We start from the raw sequence: 15,111 nt of genomic DNA on the forward strand, positions 1-15,111 counted from the left end.
TTCAGCAAAGCATTCCCTTAAGACGAAGAAGAGACAGGCAAACAGGGTAGAACATTTCCTAAGTAAATATGAGGGTTGAAGTTATAAATATTTAGTACTTTATAAGTCTACTAACACAACACAGCCTTTTTATGTATTATTTATCCATTTATACAACTATTTGCAGAAGCCACTCAGGCTAAGAACCTTGCTGAAGGGAACAGCAATGTCTGGGCAGAGAATCAAACCCACACCCCTCTTATTTGCAAGCCCAGTCACACCACTACACCACACTGCCGTAAAATAAAAAAAATAAAGGCTGAACAATATTTTAATAAAGGATTTTACTGAAAAGGACATATATTCAACATACATGCATATGATTAATTTTTTTTTTCGACATGTGGCTTAAATCCCGGAATATGAACAGCCATGACCATGCATTCAAGTGCCAATTCATTCTAAAATCTGATGAAATCTGCAGTTGTATCACGTTTTTAAAAATACATTAACATTCCTCTTCTTTTCAAATAAGTTTAACTGAGCTTTTAAGTGTTTCTTTTTTCTTTTTTTAAGCGTCATCATTATTCTCATTTTAGCACTTGACAACAATTAGATTTAGGACTTCTGAGTGCCAGATTCAATATAAATCCAGAGCTTGTTTTGTCCTCAGCTCTGAGAAATTACTTTGAGAAACTTGTTAGTTTCTAACTACAGTGACCATCAAACTCTAAATATGCGAGTAATGAAAAACAGTGACTTCAATTTGTGAAACAGAGCACTGCAAATTGACTGAATTTATATATTCAAGCTCGCTTATTGCTGTACCTTTAAGTGTATGCTTTAAATGAAATGTGTGACTAATGTGCAGTGTGGTGCACATCTCTAATGTATGCTTGCACTACCTTTTTCTTCAAACTTTAGACTAAGCCTGTGGCAGTGTGTGTATAGACTGCTGCTCCAATACGGTCTGGAATACAGCCTGTACTATGCCATGAAAAACAACCACATCGGCCATGTGAACAACACTATTTTGAGCACTAGCGCCAGTGGTTTATTTACGCCTTTTCTTGAGGCACAGGATGTACTGCATAGATCAAATCGACCTTCCCCTTAAAGAGATTTCATGTGGGGATGATCACAGGCAGTGAAGTCTCAGACGTGAGGTGGAGTCGGTGCAGATGTAGTCATCTGCCAGCGTGTTCAGGCATTTCTCGCTGTTCTTGTCCGTTATTGATGGACAAAAACAAAAAGCCAAAGTCACTGAAACAATTCACAACACTAACTACTTATAAATGAATTGGTGAAAGTGTACAGAGACACAGATGAGATTTTGTTTAACATACCCCTAAAAGAGGGATGATTTACCCTATAATAATTGTATTAATATAATGCTAGAACTATCTATACCTGTCAAGAAGACTATATTGGCTTTGTATTCACATCCCAACACTTTTAAGCTACCATTAATGACATCAGTTTTCATAATGTTCTACATGGCAAATTAGTCATTTAGAAAGAGGCTCTGCTTTTAAGTGACTGAATTACAGATCGACTGGTGAAATTTGAGGGCTCCTAACTTATGAAAGTTTGGATACCCGGTCATTGACGCTAAATGTTTCAGAGATAATGCAAATGAGAATGAACAAAACTGGCAATGCATTAATAGATTTAAGGGAACATATATGGGCAATGTAAAACCTGTTTTCAACAATATTAACTGACCAAGATATTGGTTGCAACATGCAATGGGGGTTGGGTTAGGAAGATGGAGTCTGAGAACTTTGGAATGGCATAGACGTAAACTAATTCAAGGGTTTAATCATATTGTTCTCTGCTCATAGCTTAAGTGTATTTACATCCAAACCAAACTTGCAGTTGTTTGACCTGAGTCATACCAAACCATAGACAAGACCAACAAATGTACAACAGCTTTCAACCTGTGCACAAGGAATCTATAAACAACACTGGATTACAGTGTAAAACCTCAAATTACCCCTCCATTAGTGGCATCATCAATATCACCACCAGCACCCTGCTGAAAATTCCATCTTAAACCAGCCTAAGCAGGTCAAGCTGGTTTAAGCTGTGTCTTCGCAACTTCTAGCTAGTTTTAGCTGGTCAACCAGCTGTTCACCAGCTGATCAGTCTATAGTCCGCTAGTCCACCAGTTTGGCCACAAGCTTATTCTCAGTTAAACTAGGTTTAACCAGCTTTTACCAGCCACATATCAGCTAAAACAAGCTTTGAATCCCAGCTAGTTTTATCTGGAATTTATCAGCAGGGCAACCTGTAGCAGCATAGTAACACTCTTCATATATCTGAAAAGCTGACGTCCCAGCAATTTTATCATAAATATAAGGTGGTTAAGCAGTTCTAAATAAGGGATGTACAGAAGTTGTGTTCAGATTCTCAGATGGGACAACCATAGGGAATATTTTAAATACCTAACTTCATGCTGAATAATAGCTGAAGGACAATTTAAAAAACAGACAGGCAACAAACAATTATTTATACTTCTATATTCATACATTGTCTAAATTCACACAACATTCCGATACAAAGCTGTAGTATTATTCGGGTAATGTTAATGATGATGGTTTATGTGGAATTATAGTCTGTATAAATCCCGCCCTCCTGCAGGAAACGAAAAAACTAATCACCGTCCAATCACCAGCGTCGCCTCCGTGTAAGTTTCTGTTCCTTTAAGATTTTTCTCGTCAATTTTCTTTTTTTTTTCTTTTGCTCACACAACGGAGCTCTTTAAGCCCCGGCGCGCGACACAGAGCAGGCATTCATAGCGGGGCAGTGCGAGCGAGGGGGCTGGGGAGTGAGCGCGAGCGTCACATCGGGAAACTTGGGAACACACGGACTGTCGTGCTAAGCGGGCGACCCTTTTCTCGGCAGAAGTAAGACGCTTACCACTCCTTTCTCTCTGACTGTCTTTCTCTGAGTGTGTTATTAAATAATAGACTGCTTAACCTCCATCTCATCATTACTGCATATCAGGAACTACGATTTTATTCGACCCAACTCATGTTGAATTTGTCTTGTCATTTATTATGACTTTCATGACGCGATAACGACTATGATGATGATCATTTATAATCTATACTGTGTAGGCTATCGGTTTAAAAATGAACAAGTACAAATGTTTTGTATATTTTATTCTGAGTTTGCTTTCGTTACGCCGTTCTCTATCACGGTGACTTTACAAGAGAAACCTTTGTGTTGTAGGTTATTGCCCGCGGTTACTGCTTTCCAAATACTTGATAATAGTATTTTTTAAATTTCCATTGAATTTAATTTTAATTAAAACAATTGCAGTAAGCTGTTTTTCATTCTTCATTCCCATGTAGGAAAATGAAATACATTTTTGGACTTTATGTAATAAGTGGCCATTATTCACAGATTTCAAACAGTAACTGAAATTCGTACGGCTCCAAATTATTCTTTTTTTCCCCAGCGGAAGTTGATAAGCTTTCCACAAACAGACAATCAATTTGTAATATTACAAAATTACAAGCAAGTAAAGTAGTGAGCAGTCACATGTTGTACGATGGGAAGTATGGGAAAGTGGCTATCACGCCTATAGTAGCAACATTTAAAAAGGTGATATAATTACTTATTTCAGTCTTGTGCTTGCCCAGGTAAGCCAGACTAGAAAGAAATCCATGAAATATTCCGGTTATAGGACCTGGAGCCAAAATCACAATTCTGAAACCAAACTTCGATGGAGGAAATTAATCCAGAGTCGTAGAAATCCCACTTTAAGCGTGTACGCAATGGAACCCCATCCAAAATCAATATAGTGCCTTCACTTTTCACCCTGTTTTTTCACCTTGCACTGATTCTTTTTCGTTTTGCAATGGGAAATGAACATATAAAGTGTTTCAATTGGTTTTTTACTTATATGTAAGTAGCCTACCTCTATGTCATAATGAAATAAAGCATTACATTTTCTTTTGAGGTCACACCAAACACCTTAACAAGTTATGTTGATTTAGAATCCACCTGTATTAAACTGCATTATTGCGGAATAAAAATCACTGACTTTGTGAGGTCTCGCAATTGAGACAGTAGATCGTGTTAGACTTAGTCATGCTGGCATCAAAACCAAGGAAATGTCTGTGGAATTTTGAGATTAAGTTGTTAGAAGCTAAAAACTGGAGAAAGTCATAAAAAGATTCTGAACCTTCCTAAAAGCACCATTAAGTCCACTGTAACAGAATGGAAAAATATGGAAGAACCCAGAGCTCATTGGTTGAAATGGGAGACGCTGTCCAGAGATCAACAATCTCTTCAGCACTTCATATATTTGGCTTATGCAAGATTGGCTACATGCAAGCCACTTCTGAGAAACGCCAACGATAAGTCACACCTGGAATTTTCCAGAAGCCACGTGACAGACCCAGTGACTTTCTGGGAGAATATTTTGTAGTCTGATGAGACTAAAGATTCTTTTTTTTTTTCCACCTGAAAGCAAAGTGCTATGTTTGGCACAAACCAAGCACAGCCCATCACCCAGGTAATACCATCATCCAGTATGGTGGTGGCAGCATCAGGCTATGGAGCTGCTTGTCGGCAGCAGGGTGTGGAAAGCTTATTGCCATCAACTATTTTTGAATAATAGTTTTTGCATCATAAATATGTGTTTTGGTGAAGGAGGAAAAATGGTTCAAGGTGGGTAATGATTACTTTCTGAAGGCACTGCATATGGTTATGTGTAGATGAATTATTCTAGCCATTAGAATATGAACGTAGAGTTCATAGCTGTGCTATTTTATGTATTATTAATAATAATTTGTATCTTATCATTATTCTTGAGTCTGATGGTGTGGCAAAAAGATTATTAACCTCAGAAAAAAGGTTACCTGAACAAATTAAACCAATTTCAGTATATTTATTTGTAATGTAACAGGTACGGCTCATATGAAGGCATAACTTGTTAATGATGATAATTATGGTTTGCTAATTACATGAAGTTCAGAAGGAAACGGCAGCCGGTTTGTCCGCACTGACAAGGAGGCTACGATACAAACACTTAGAACATTTTAAACAGAATTTATAATCGTGACATTAGTCTCAAACTCGATCTGCGCGTTCATTTGAATAATCTTTTAAAATGGCTAACTAAACTATAAATTAAGCTCACCATGCTCCCAGTAATCTATTCATTGTCCATGTCGTTACTTTACTGAGTTTGCATGGACCCAAACGATAAACAAAATTAAAAAACAATAATAATAAAATAGGCCACTGTCACCAAATAGTGTCTAATAGCCTTGAACACAAATTACTGAATTTAATGCACAGTGAAATGTTCAGCACTAACGCGATTTATACGAGTCCACATTTGAGAAAAAGTATTCAGTGTATCGGTGTAAAGTAGTCTATCAGAGCTGATTCTACGCCCTGCTGTACAGTGGGCTGCGCGACTTTTGAAGCATTCGGAATAATGAATATTTTCAGCTGAAAATATAAGTGTGGCGGAAATGTAATGCGAGCGACTGCGCAAACTATTCAGTCTTGCCACGGATATGTCTAATATGTACAACAATTGCGTGCAATTAACGAATATACAACTCAGAATAGTACGCCAATGGCGTACTTTGAGAAACAGTCAACGTATTCGAATGTGCAATGCAAAATGAGGGGTTTGAACGGGCCGTTTTTTTTTTCACAGGTTCCTTCATTTCATATTTCGACACAACTCTGAAAGCATTCCAGAGAGCTAAGAAACACTATAATCGTCTTGTAATCAGCATTTAACATTCAAACAATTCTATTTATCCCTTCCACTCTCCCCGTTTTAAAATTAAGATAAGATTAAACACGAAAAAGTTGGATCTTTTCAGTAGCAAATCATGGTTTGTGTAGACAGAAATATTGGCGTTAAAAAACTGCAAATTTTCGTGGGTTAATTTTTTTTTTTTTTTGGGGAAGTCAAGCAATAAACTTTTTGTGCTTAGGTTCTTGGCATATCTACTGAAATATAAACACCATGGACATATATAAAATATATTGCATGATTTTCTTTTTTTTAAAAAGGGGGTGAGCGGGTAATACGTTATTAAATTAAGTGAAATTCGACAATTTAACCCTGAAAATGAAGGACAGGCGTAGGCTATATTATATTGATCTATACATAGAAAATTGTTCCAAATATAGTTATATTGCTTAGGATCAATAGACAGACAGCGATTTGTGTCACTGACGTTCTATGCTTAATTGACGCGCAGGCTGGAGAATGCGCGCTTTGTACGCGCAGTGTGTTCATTGACAAAACGGAACGTGTCGGGGTCGAAACACAGAGGCGCTCTGTTCTGGAAACACGGAGAACCGGAGTGCCCGCGCTGGATCAGGACCGTCGGTGCAATTAATGTTACATCGTCCTACCACCCAACTATCAAACGGCCAAATGTCTCCTACTAACGAAGACACAATATGTCGGATGGAATGCATAGATTTAGGGTTGAATACGAGTCAGATTAGATGAGTAGCCAAGCTAAGAAAATCAACTGAAACAATGTCGGCTCACATGCACCGAAATAAAAAAATACAGGCACTAAGATACATATTTGTGGCAAAACAGGAGTATGTGCACGTACGACCCAAATAGACACAACGGCTCTTCGAGCTGTGGCATGTTGCGGAAATACGCCTACACAAGCAGATACCCCGCATGCCACTCAGTACACAGCGTGCTGTTAAAGCTTTGATGTTAATTAAACGCTAATTTTCGTAACGTATGACAATTTCTGTGTGGAGTGTTGGGGGGTTGTGATTCACTGGGGCAGTAGTAATTACACAGACCACCCTCCAAGGCTCGTGACTTGGCGAAAAGAACCAGAACATCCGAGGCAATTTGGGGTATGATATGTGACCAGGTAGGCTACGTGCCGCCTAAAAATCAATTGCCTGGTACAGTTGATCCTTAGTTACTTGTGATGGGGGGATTGACAAGACCGTGTATTACTGCGTATAAAATAGAGAATAGGATACTACTCAATCAAACCAGAGCTGCGATGAGCCTTTTATGGCCTGTGCCGTTTTCACAGCTCAGAAGGCTGAAATTATACGATAATTTAGGCATGCAAACAAAAAGCAGCAGTTATTTTTGTTTAAAATAATTATTTTTCACAATAAATGCCAACGCGCTCAGTAGTGTAATGCAATAGGGGCGTGGTCTCCTGTTTTTCGAACTCAGTTACAGGCTGCGTTCAGTCTAAATATGTATATTTATGTTACTGGCTTCCACGCCCTCTCTTAATTAAAATGCCGGTTTCACGTCCACCGTGCATCACAACGATACTATGGACAAAACCCTACATTTTACCAACATACACGCTCTCACAAATGCACACTGTCCAATTCACACACGCGCAGACCCGCAGACCCACAGACCCACATGCGGGTTATATTTCCAGCGCCGGCTCCTGTTTATTTAAGAACTCTGAGGTATAAAGCGAAGCCCTGTGTAGGCACAGACTCGTGCCATTCCAACACTTGCTCTCCGGGGAGCTTGAAATAACTGCCAAGCCTTAAACAGTAGCTTGTTAGCGCGAATGAGGCCTGGGCTGCAATAACACACAGAGGCCTGCACTGCTCTGGTGAAATGAGGCCGAACTATGAATGGAGAAATAAAATATTCCAACACTCATTATGTTTCAAACATAACTAACTCCGTCTCTTGTAGCATTATCCTCAGAGAATTCTTACAAGTGTGATATTGACACATCACATTCATCATGGTTTGATCATACTGGTGCATCTTATCGTTACCAAATATGAATATTGCACAGCCTAATATGCAAATTCATCAGCAGCTCTAAACCCCCTTTTTTTTTTTAAACGAAGACAGCTTAATTCAGCCCTAGCCCCTGAAATTTGTGTGACGTCTTTATGTATTCAGGAAAAAACTGTCACAGAATCGTTCTCGGTGTGACACAATAGTTGTCAAGCTGGCCTCTGTAAACATTCAGCTGCTATGGTCCTGCCGTTACCATCCGTCACAATACTAACAGATTTAAACCGATAAAATGATTAGATGGACCAATTCTACCACAATAATTGCATTACATTCATTTAGCAGATGTTCTTAGCCACAGTGACTTACAATGGAGGAGAAAATAAGCGCATTCAATAGATTTATATATTAATCCTGGACAGGGACGGCTCTAGGCTTTCTTTCTGGGGGGGTGTGTGCTGGAGATAGTGATTGCGAACCTGTTTGGCACCTCCCTGGAAGGATGGTGCCCTATGCCAAGAACCTGCCCTGGTCCTAGGGACTGGTCTGCTGTTGCAAATAACATACGCTGCAGTTAACTGTTGCCTGGGTTTTTAATTTTACTTTTCGTTATGTTCCTTTCTCACTTTCAAGGTGTGAACGAAGTCATATCAAGAACGGATGAAGAGGACACAATTTCACTGGAATTTAAGACAGAGTGGGGTGTGAGAGAGAGCGAGACATAAATAGTGAGTCCCAGTAACTTTCCTTGGAACTGTGCTTCCCCGAATGGAAAGAACTTTGGTGTGGACTGCTTACAGAATTCCGGAACTGAGGCGAAAGGCTACAGCTGAAACAGAGTGGGAGTTTATATAAGCTGGACCGTGGGAAAAAAAATGTCACATTAAAAGTATATAAAAATAAATAATTTACCGCTCCCCTTTTGGAAGTGACGGGGAAGGGCGAAGCTGTGATTGACACAGCCATAGGCATATGTATGCACCATTTATCAGAATAAGCTACCTGCACATAAGTTTTTATCGTTTTGTTTCTTCGCTCACCGGAGGGAGGGGCTTTTTAAAAAAATAAGTAAATAAAGCAAGAGGAGAATCGCAGAAATGTCGGGAGAGGAGCAGAGTTTATCTGAAGTGGAGATGAGTCCTGGAGCCTCGGACGACGGCCATTCGCTGTCACCGGGGCACTCATCCGGGGCCGTGGGGGGGCGGGACTCGCCTCTCGTTGGACCGCAGCTGTCTGGAATCGGCGAGGAAGCGGGCGAAGCCGCGGGCGGGAGGGCAGTGAAGTCGGACGACGAAGACGAGCGTTTCCCCATCGGCATCCGCGAGGCGGTCAGCCAGGTGCTGAACGGGTACGACTGGACTCTGGTGCCCATGCCTGTGCGCGTCAACTCCGGGAACAAGAGCAAGCCGCACGTAAAGAGGCCCATGAACGCCTTCATGGTGTGGGCGCAGGCCGCTCGCAGGAAGCTGGCGGACCAGTACCCTCACCTGCACAACGCTGAGCTCAGCAAAACCCTGGGCAAACTCTGGAGGTAAGAAAGCCATCGCTCCCCGTGGTTACAAAATGGTTCCATCTCAGAAATAAAAAGAAGTCTGCACACTGGTGAAATCAGTAATAAGTACTGCGCAGTGTCCGTCCATTTTTGTAAATTAAAACTTCCTACTGAGTGACACTTGGTGCTTTAGGCTTTGAATGTGTAATGGGCTCCAACCTGTGGCTTATTTGTCCAAGATGACCATTTTATTTCTCATTTGCTCAGCACTGTGCCAAGTTGCCTTCATCACCATAAAGTCATAAGCAACTTAAAAATATATGTAAATAACATTCTCAGGCTCTTTGTGCAAAATTGATTATTTGCGTATATAACTTCCCCTGTTCTGTTGGTTTTTTATTTGTACGCTTGTGAACAGCAAGAACCTAAAATAGTTAGGGGTGAAATCTTGTAAAATGATTGCCTGCATGTGCTTCAAGGATAGAAATTATGACATATTTAGGCTTCGGGTTTTAAAGGTAGTGCTGGCACCAGTGTGTGACTTAGCAATGCTGTTAAATTGTGAGTGCAGATATCTGGCATATAATTCAATACTGAGACGCATCACCCACATTCCAAATACACATCAGATTTCTGGATTTATTTTTAATAAAGCGTGGAAATACAGAACCGTAACCGCATAGTATGCAGCGTGTGCTTCACGGCCGGCCTCCATAGTGAGTCAGCAAATTATCAAGTCTTCGACCACTAGCAAATGAAGGGATTAATGTTGAGCTCACATATTATTGTGTAGCCGGTCAAGAAATACAAATTGAGTGTTTTCCCATGTTCATCTCAACACTATTCTGATCTTCAGTTACATATACAACAGCCTGGCATTTTATAATTCAGTTGTGTTGCAATTAAAGTTAGTTTGTTGCCTGACTCAGTGTAAACATTATAATTTACACAGGGAATACTACATACCCTTCCCAAATTAATTTTATGGCACAGGTAGTTCACACAGAGCACCCGTAGCTGGAATTTCCTAATATACAGCCCCACACAAAGGTCTATGCAACAAGTTGTAAATTACAGAATAGAATTATCTTCTATAAATATTTGTAAGGAGACTACAGTATGGATGCATATATTTCCCTCACTGTCATCATTGTAGATTAAATGATGAGCTGTTTCGAATGAGATTATAAACCATACAGAGGATCAAAAATACATTTTCAGCAGTAATCAAACATTCCTCTCAAAAATAATTTAGTTTCTCACATGATCTAGTCTAGTTAATGATGTATACCTTATTCTCTCACAGCTGGACTAGTTTTGTCCATCTGCGTGGCTAAAACGAAGTGTTGCATTGTTCATCAGTTATCTTTGGATGAAAAGTGCTTCAAATTGGCAGCCCCTTCACTCACCTGCAGATGCGGCTTATATGGGCACCGTGAACTGGATCTGCACACGTCACTGCTCAGATCTTATGCAACTATCCCCCATTCGCATTCCATTACACAGGCTGTGCTTAAAGGCCAAGTAGCCCCGCGCGTTCGGCTGCCTCTCTCTCTCATTGGTCAGGCGCCTGAGGCGACGGCCGATTTTCCGGTGCCTTCCGCCAAACGCTGTACTTCTGCCCACCCCCACCCCCCCACCCCCCCCAACACACAGGCTCCTGAACGAGAACGACAAGCGGCCGTTCATCGAGGAGGCTGAGCGGTTGCGCAAGCAGCACAAAAAGGACTACCCCGAGTACAAGTACCAGCCCCGCCGCCGCAAGAACGGCAAGCCCGGCTCGGGGTCCGAGGCCGACGGCCACTCCGAGGGGGAGGTCAGCCACAGCCAGTCGCACTTTAAGAGCCTCCACCTGGACGTGGCCCACGGACCTGGGGCCGGGTCGCCGCTGGCCGACGGGCACCACCCCCACCCGCACCCTGCAGGTGAGCTTGAGACCACGCCCATTCCTTTTATCAATCTGCCAGGTGATTCTACCCAAAGCCTCTTCCAGTGCCACTGTTGCAACCAGCAACAGGAGCAAATAGTAGATAGCCAGGTTACCTGCAGGGCTACCGCCCTTCACATGGTGGGCTGTGGGGCTTCAGCCACACACAACCAGGGAGGCCCATGGGCCAGGATCCCACAGGAAGCTCCCTAATTTTATAGGGTTTTAATTGAGCTCTTCTCCTGTCTGCCCTGTGCTAACGCTGCACTCAGCCGGCTCTCTTTATTACTTCTAATGTGAATCGTGTCTATTTACAGGGCAGAGTCACAGTCCCCCGACTCCTCCCACGACCCCAAAAACCGAGCTGCAGTCTGGAAAGTCCGTGGAGGGGAAGAGAGATGGTGGAGGGGGGTCCCGCGGAGGGCTAGTGGGTGGAGGGGAAGGGGGATCCGGGTCCGGGACAGGAGGAAAGCCCCACATAGATTTTGGCAACATGGACATCGGCGAGATCAGTCACGAGGTGATGGCCAACATGGAGCCGTTCGACGTGAACGAGTTCGACCAGTACCTGCCGCCCAACGGGCACCCCGGGGGGGCAGGAGGGGCGGGGTCCTCCGCCTCGCCCTACGCCTACGGCATCTCCTCTGCCTTGGCGGCGGCCAGCGGACACTCCGCCACCTGGCTGTCCAAACAGCAGCCGCACCAGTCCCCCGCCCTCGCCTCCGACTCCTCAAAGGCCCAGATCAAGAGCGAGAGCGGGGCGGGCGCAGGGGCCCATTTCTCCGAGGCCTCCTCGGGCGGGGCCCACGTCACCTACACCCCCCTCAGCCTCCCCCATTACGGCTCGGCCTTCCCAGCGCTGGCCTCCAGGGCCCAGTTTGATTACGGCGAACACCAGGCCTCCAGCTCTTACTACAGCCACTCTGGCCAGCCCTCAGGCCTGTACTCCGCCTTCTCCTACATGGGCCCCACGCAGCGGCCCCTCTATACCGCCATCACTGACCCCGCCAGCGTGCCACAGTCCCACAGCCCCCCCCACTGGGAACAGCCCGTCTACACCACCCTGTCCCGCCCCTGAGGGGGATGGGGGGAGGAGGGGTGCAGGAATGCAGGTTTCGCCTCAATTTACAGTCCCAGATTTTGGGGGGTAGGCTTGGGTCATGGAACATCATGCCTCAAGATGGATGAAACTCCTGTGTCGGGAGACAGACTTAGAGGGGTTAAAAGAGGTTTACACTACAAAGCTTGAAGGGCTGTTAGGTCAATATGGTGCACCTGTGACCCTTTTCCATGTGGAGCAGTCTTACCATCCTATGAAAACTTCTAGGCTTAAGTGGAGTACATTTTAAAAAATAAAAAAAAAACTTGAGCATAAGTTTAAATAATTAAGACAGGATGGTCCTCCACCACATTTTCCAACAGGAAGAAAGGGGAAATCACAGGAGCGAGGTTATGATGCTTAAAGAAAGACGCAGCATATCTTAGTCTGCCTACATCTCATGCACTGTGTGAGGCCACATTATTCCCATTATCTCTTAGTGCCACAGGTTATGTAGGCCTACCTACAGAGTGACCCCGCCATTAAAAAGATATTTATAAATATGATATCGCCAGAACAGTTTAAGTCGTGAACACCACCAAAAATGTGTTGAGGCCAAAAATAAAATAAAAAATTGAAGACCAACAGATAAACTCAGTTTCAGTAAATATAGCACAATATTTTTTCTGCAGAGATTATTTTAGCACAAGGCAGTTAGAAATGAAATAACCAACACATATTCCCCAGCATGAACATGACTTCAGTGTTCAGTCCTGGTTTCCTAGCAATACGCAATGTTTGAGGAAGGAAATGCAAAGGTTACAAAAATAATTAATATTCTTGATAATTGTTAAATATAAATAATTATTTTCTATTAACCAAAATGAAGGCTATTTTTTGTTACCATAAAACAATATATCTTTATTGTTGTCATCAATGTTATTATTACTATTATCCTCATTATCACCCTTGTCATCTGTGTTATGTTGTTGCCATTATTACACTGAAAAGCCTTGCACCACTGCCCTTTTGGAAATATTTTTAACTGACTTCTGAAATGTACATATTTCCTGTAAAATATGCGTTCGCTAGCCTTTTTCCGCAGCTTTCTTGCAAACTTCAAAGAAATGTATTTCAAAGGTAGTACTCACAGTTGCCAGGGACAATATGTCCGACAATATGAACAGAGTGCGCAAGTGACTGAGTGAGTGAACAAGCGAATCAGTGAGCGAATCAGCAAGCGAGTGAATCGGTAAACTAGTCAGCGAGTGAGTCAACGAGCGAGCGAGTCTGCAAGTCAGCAAGTGTGAGTGTGGGGCGCACAGAGAGAGAGAGAGACTGAGATTCAGATCATTAAGTATTGTTATAATTTATACTATAAAATTCTAAATATCTAAATACTCATCCACCACTTGTGTCCAATCGACAGATGAACAAACTGTCCAAATCATAACAACAAATCAAAGACATGACCATCTCTGAAAAGTATGCCATGGCTCTCATTGTAACAGATACAGTGAGAAATACGACAACATTGACAAGATATCAGTTTCAGTGCTGAGAGAGGCCTGATATAGGTGCCCGATATTGGTCATTTTGTGTGTAGTACCATGTGTTAACAATTCACATACACATCTTCAGCATTACAAGTCCAGTAGGAAATACTCTCGGTAATTAAAATAAGTACCGTATCGCTGATCTGCATGGCCAATAGTCTACAGTCCTGCGTGCACTGGCCTTGATGACTGGCTAAATTAGATTTACACAGCCATTGAAGCACCAATTTAACAGGCCAAAATCCACATTAGAATTTTTACATATGTCAACAAACAGCTCGTTTTAGGGATTGCCAAGCTTTGTTTCTTACTGTAGGTAGAAAATACAAAGCTTATGACAGAGATTATAATGTAATCTGTTGGGAAATATACTCCATGCGACATGCAAGGACTTGCCTGTACATCCGTCTCGCAGAGGAAAAGCCAAGTACTGCAGGCTTCCACCATCGCACAACAGCTCGGGAATCGAAGCTGGGAATGTAACCCCCCCCCCCCCCCCCCCCCCGTGCATTCCTCTTCCATCACTCGACATGGCCCCCACCCCCCCACAATGTGAAGCACACCATTAAATATTAATTATCGTCTTAAATGTATGCGATTTTATACACAGTACACTTTTTATAATAAGACCCTTCCATCATTATATTAATTTAAACAATGTCTATGTTACCTTGTTAAAAATATGCTTGCTTTCCTGTCCAGTCATGTTTTGGATATACATATATTTTTTTTGGCATTGTAGTTTGCAGACGTCTTTTTTTTATATTGTAGTTGTGTTTCCAACTTATATTATTTTAGTCAATTTTTACAACAGAAAATGTTAGACCTGCTACTATTGTTAAAATTTGTATTGTTAAATATTAAAAATACTGTAATTATTTATATTTGCTGATACTGTGTTCTTACACTCTGTCCTCCGACATGTTGCAAACACTTGACTGTTGTTCTTGTTGTTTTTATTTACTTTTATGTTTTACCATTGTCAGCGGAACAAAACAAGCTGTAGATATCAGCATGACTGAAACCCTAGTGACCTGGTGGCTGATTAACTTCTCTCAGACTAAATAAATACATATTTCTGTTTTCACAGAAGCGTGCTTTTGCAAATATATATCCCATTGGTATTTATCACCTGCAGAAGTGTTGCCATTTAGTACGGTGCAAACACATACATGGGCAGGTAACACATACTCAAACAGAAATACCAGGGTGGCTCAGTCAATGAAGGTGCTTTAGAAAGTCAGACTCGGCCCTGTAGACATCACAATTTCACACTCTGGATGCATCATAAGCCAACCTGGAGAACACAGGGATGGATCAGCTTCATCCTGGCAGGTGTGTGGGTTTATGCCTGCCAGTATGCCCTCA

The 15,111-nt window shown here is 42.1% G+C and overlaps 1 protein-coding gene across 1 annotated transcript; it reads left to right on the forward strand.

Moving 5' to 3' along the window:
- The first annotated feature begins 8,323 nt into the window (after positions 1-8,323).
- On the forward strand, positions 8,324-14,832 carry LOC118216674 (transcription factor Sox-10-like). Its single transcript, XM_035398063.1, has 3 exons — positions 8,324-9,260; positions 10,878-11,146; positions 11,466-14,832. The coding sequence occupies exons 1-3, from the start codon at positions 8,827-8,829 to the stop codon at positions 12,224-12,226; spliced, it is 1,464 nt and encodes a 487-aa protein (XP_035253954.1). The 5' UTR covers positions 8,324-8,826; the 3' UTR covers positions 12,227-14,832.
- Positions 14,833-15,111: the final 279 nt, after the last annotated feature.

This window comes from Anguilla anguilla, chromosome 17, assembly GCF_013347855.1.
Source record: "Anguilla anguilla isolate fAngAng1 chromosome 17, fAngAng1.pri, whole genome shotgun sequence".
Taxonomy (NCBI): Eukaryota; Metazoa; Chordata; class Actinopteri; order Anguilliformes; family Anguillidae; genus Anguilla; species Anguilla anguilla.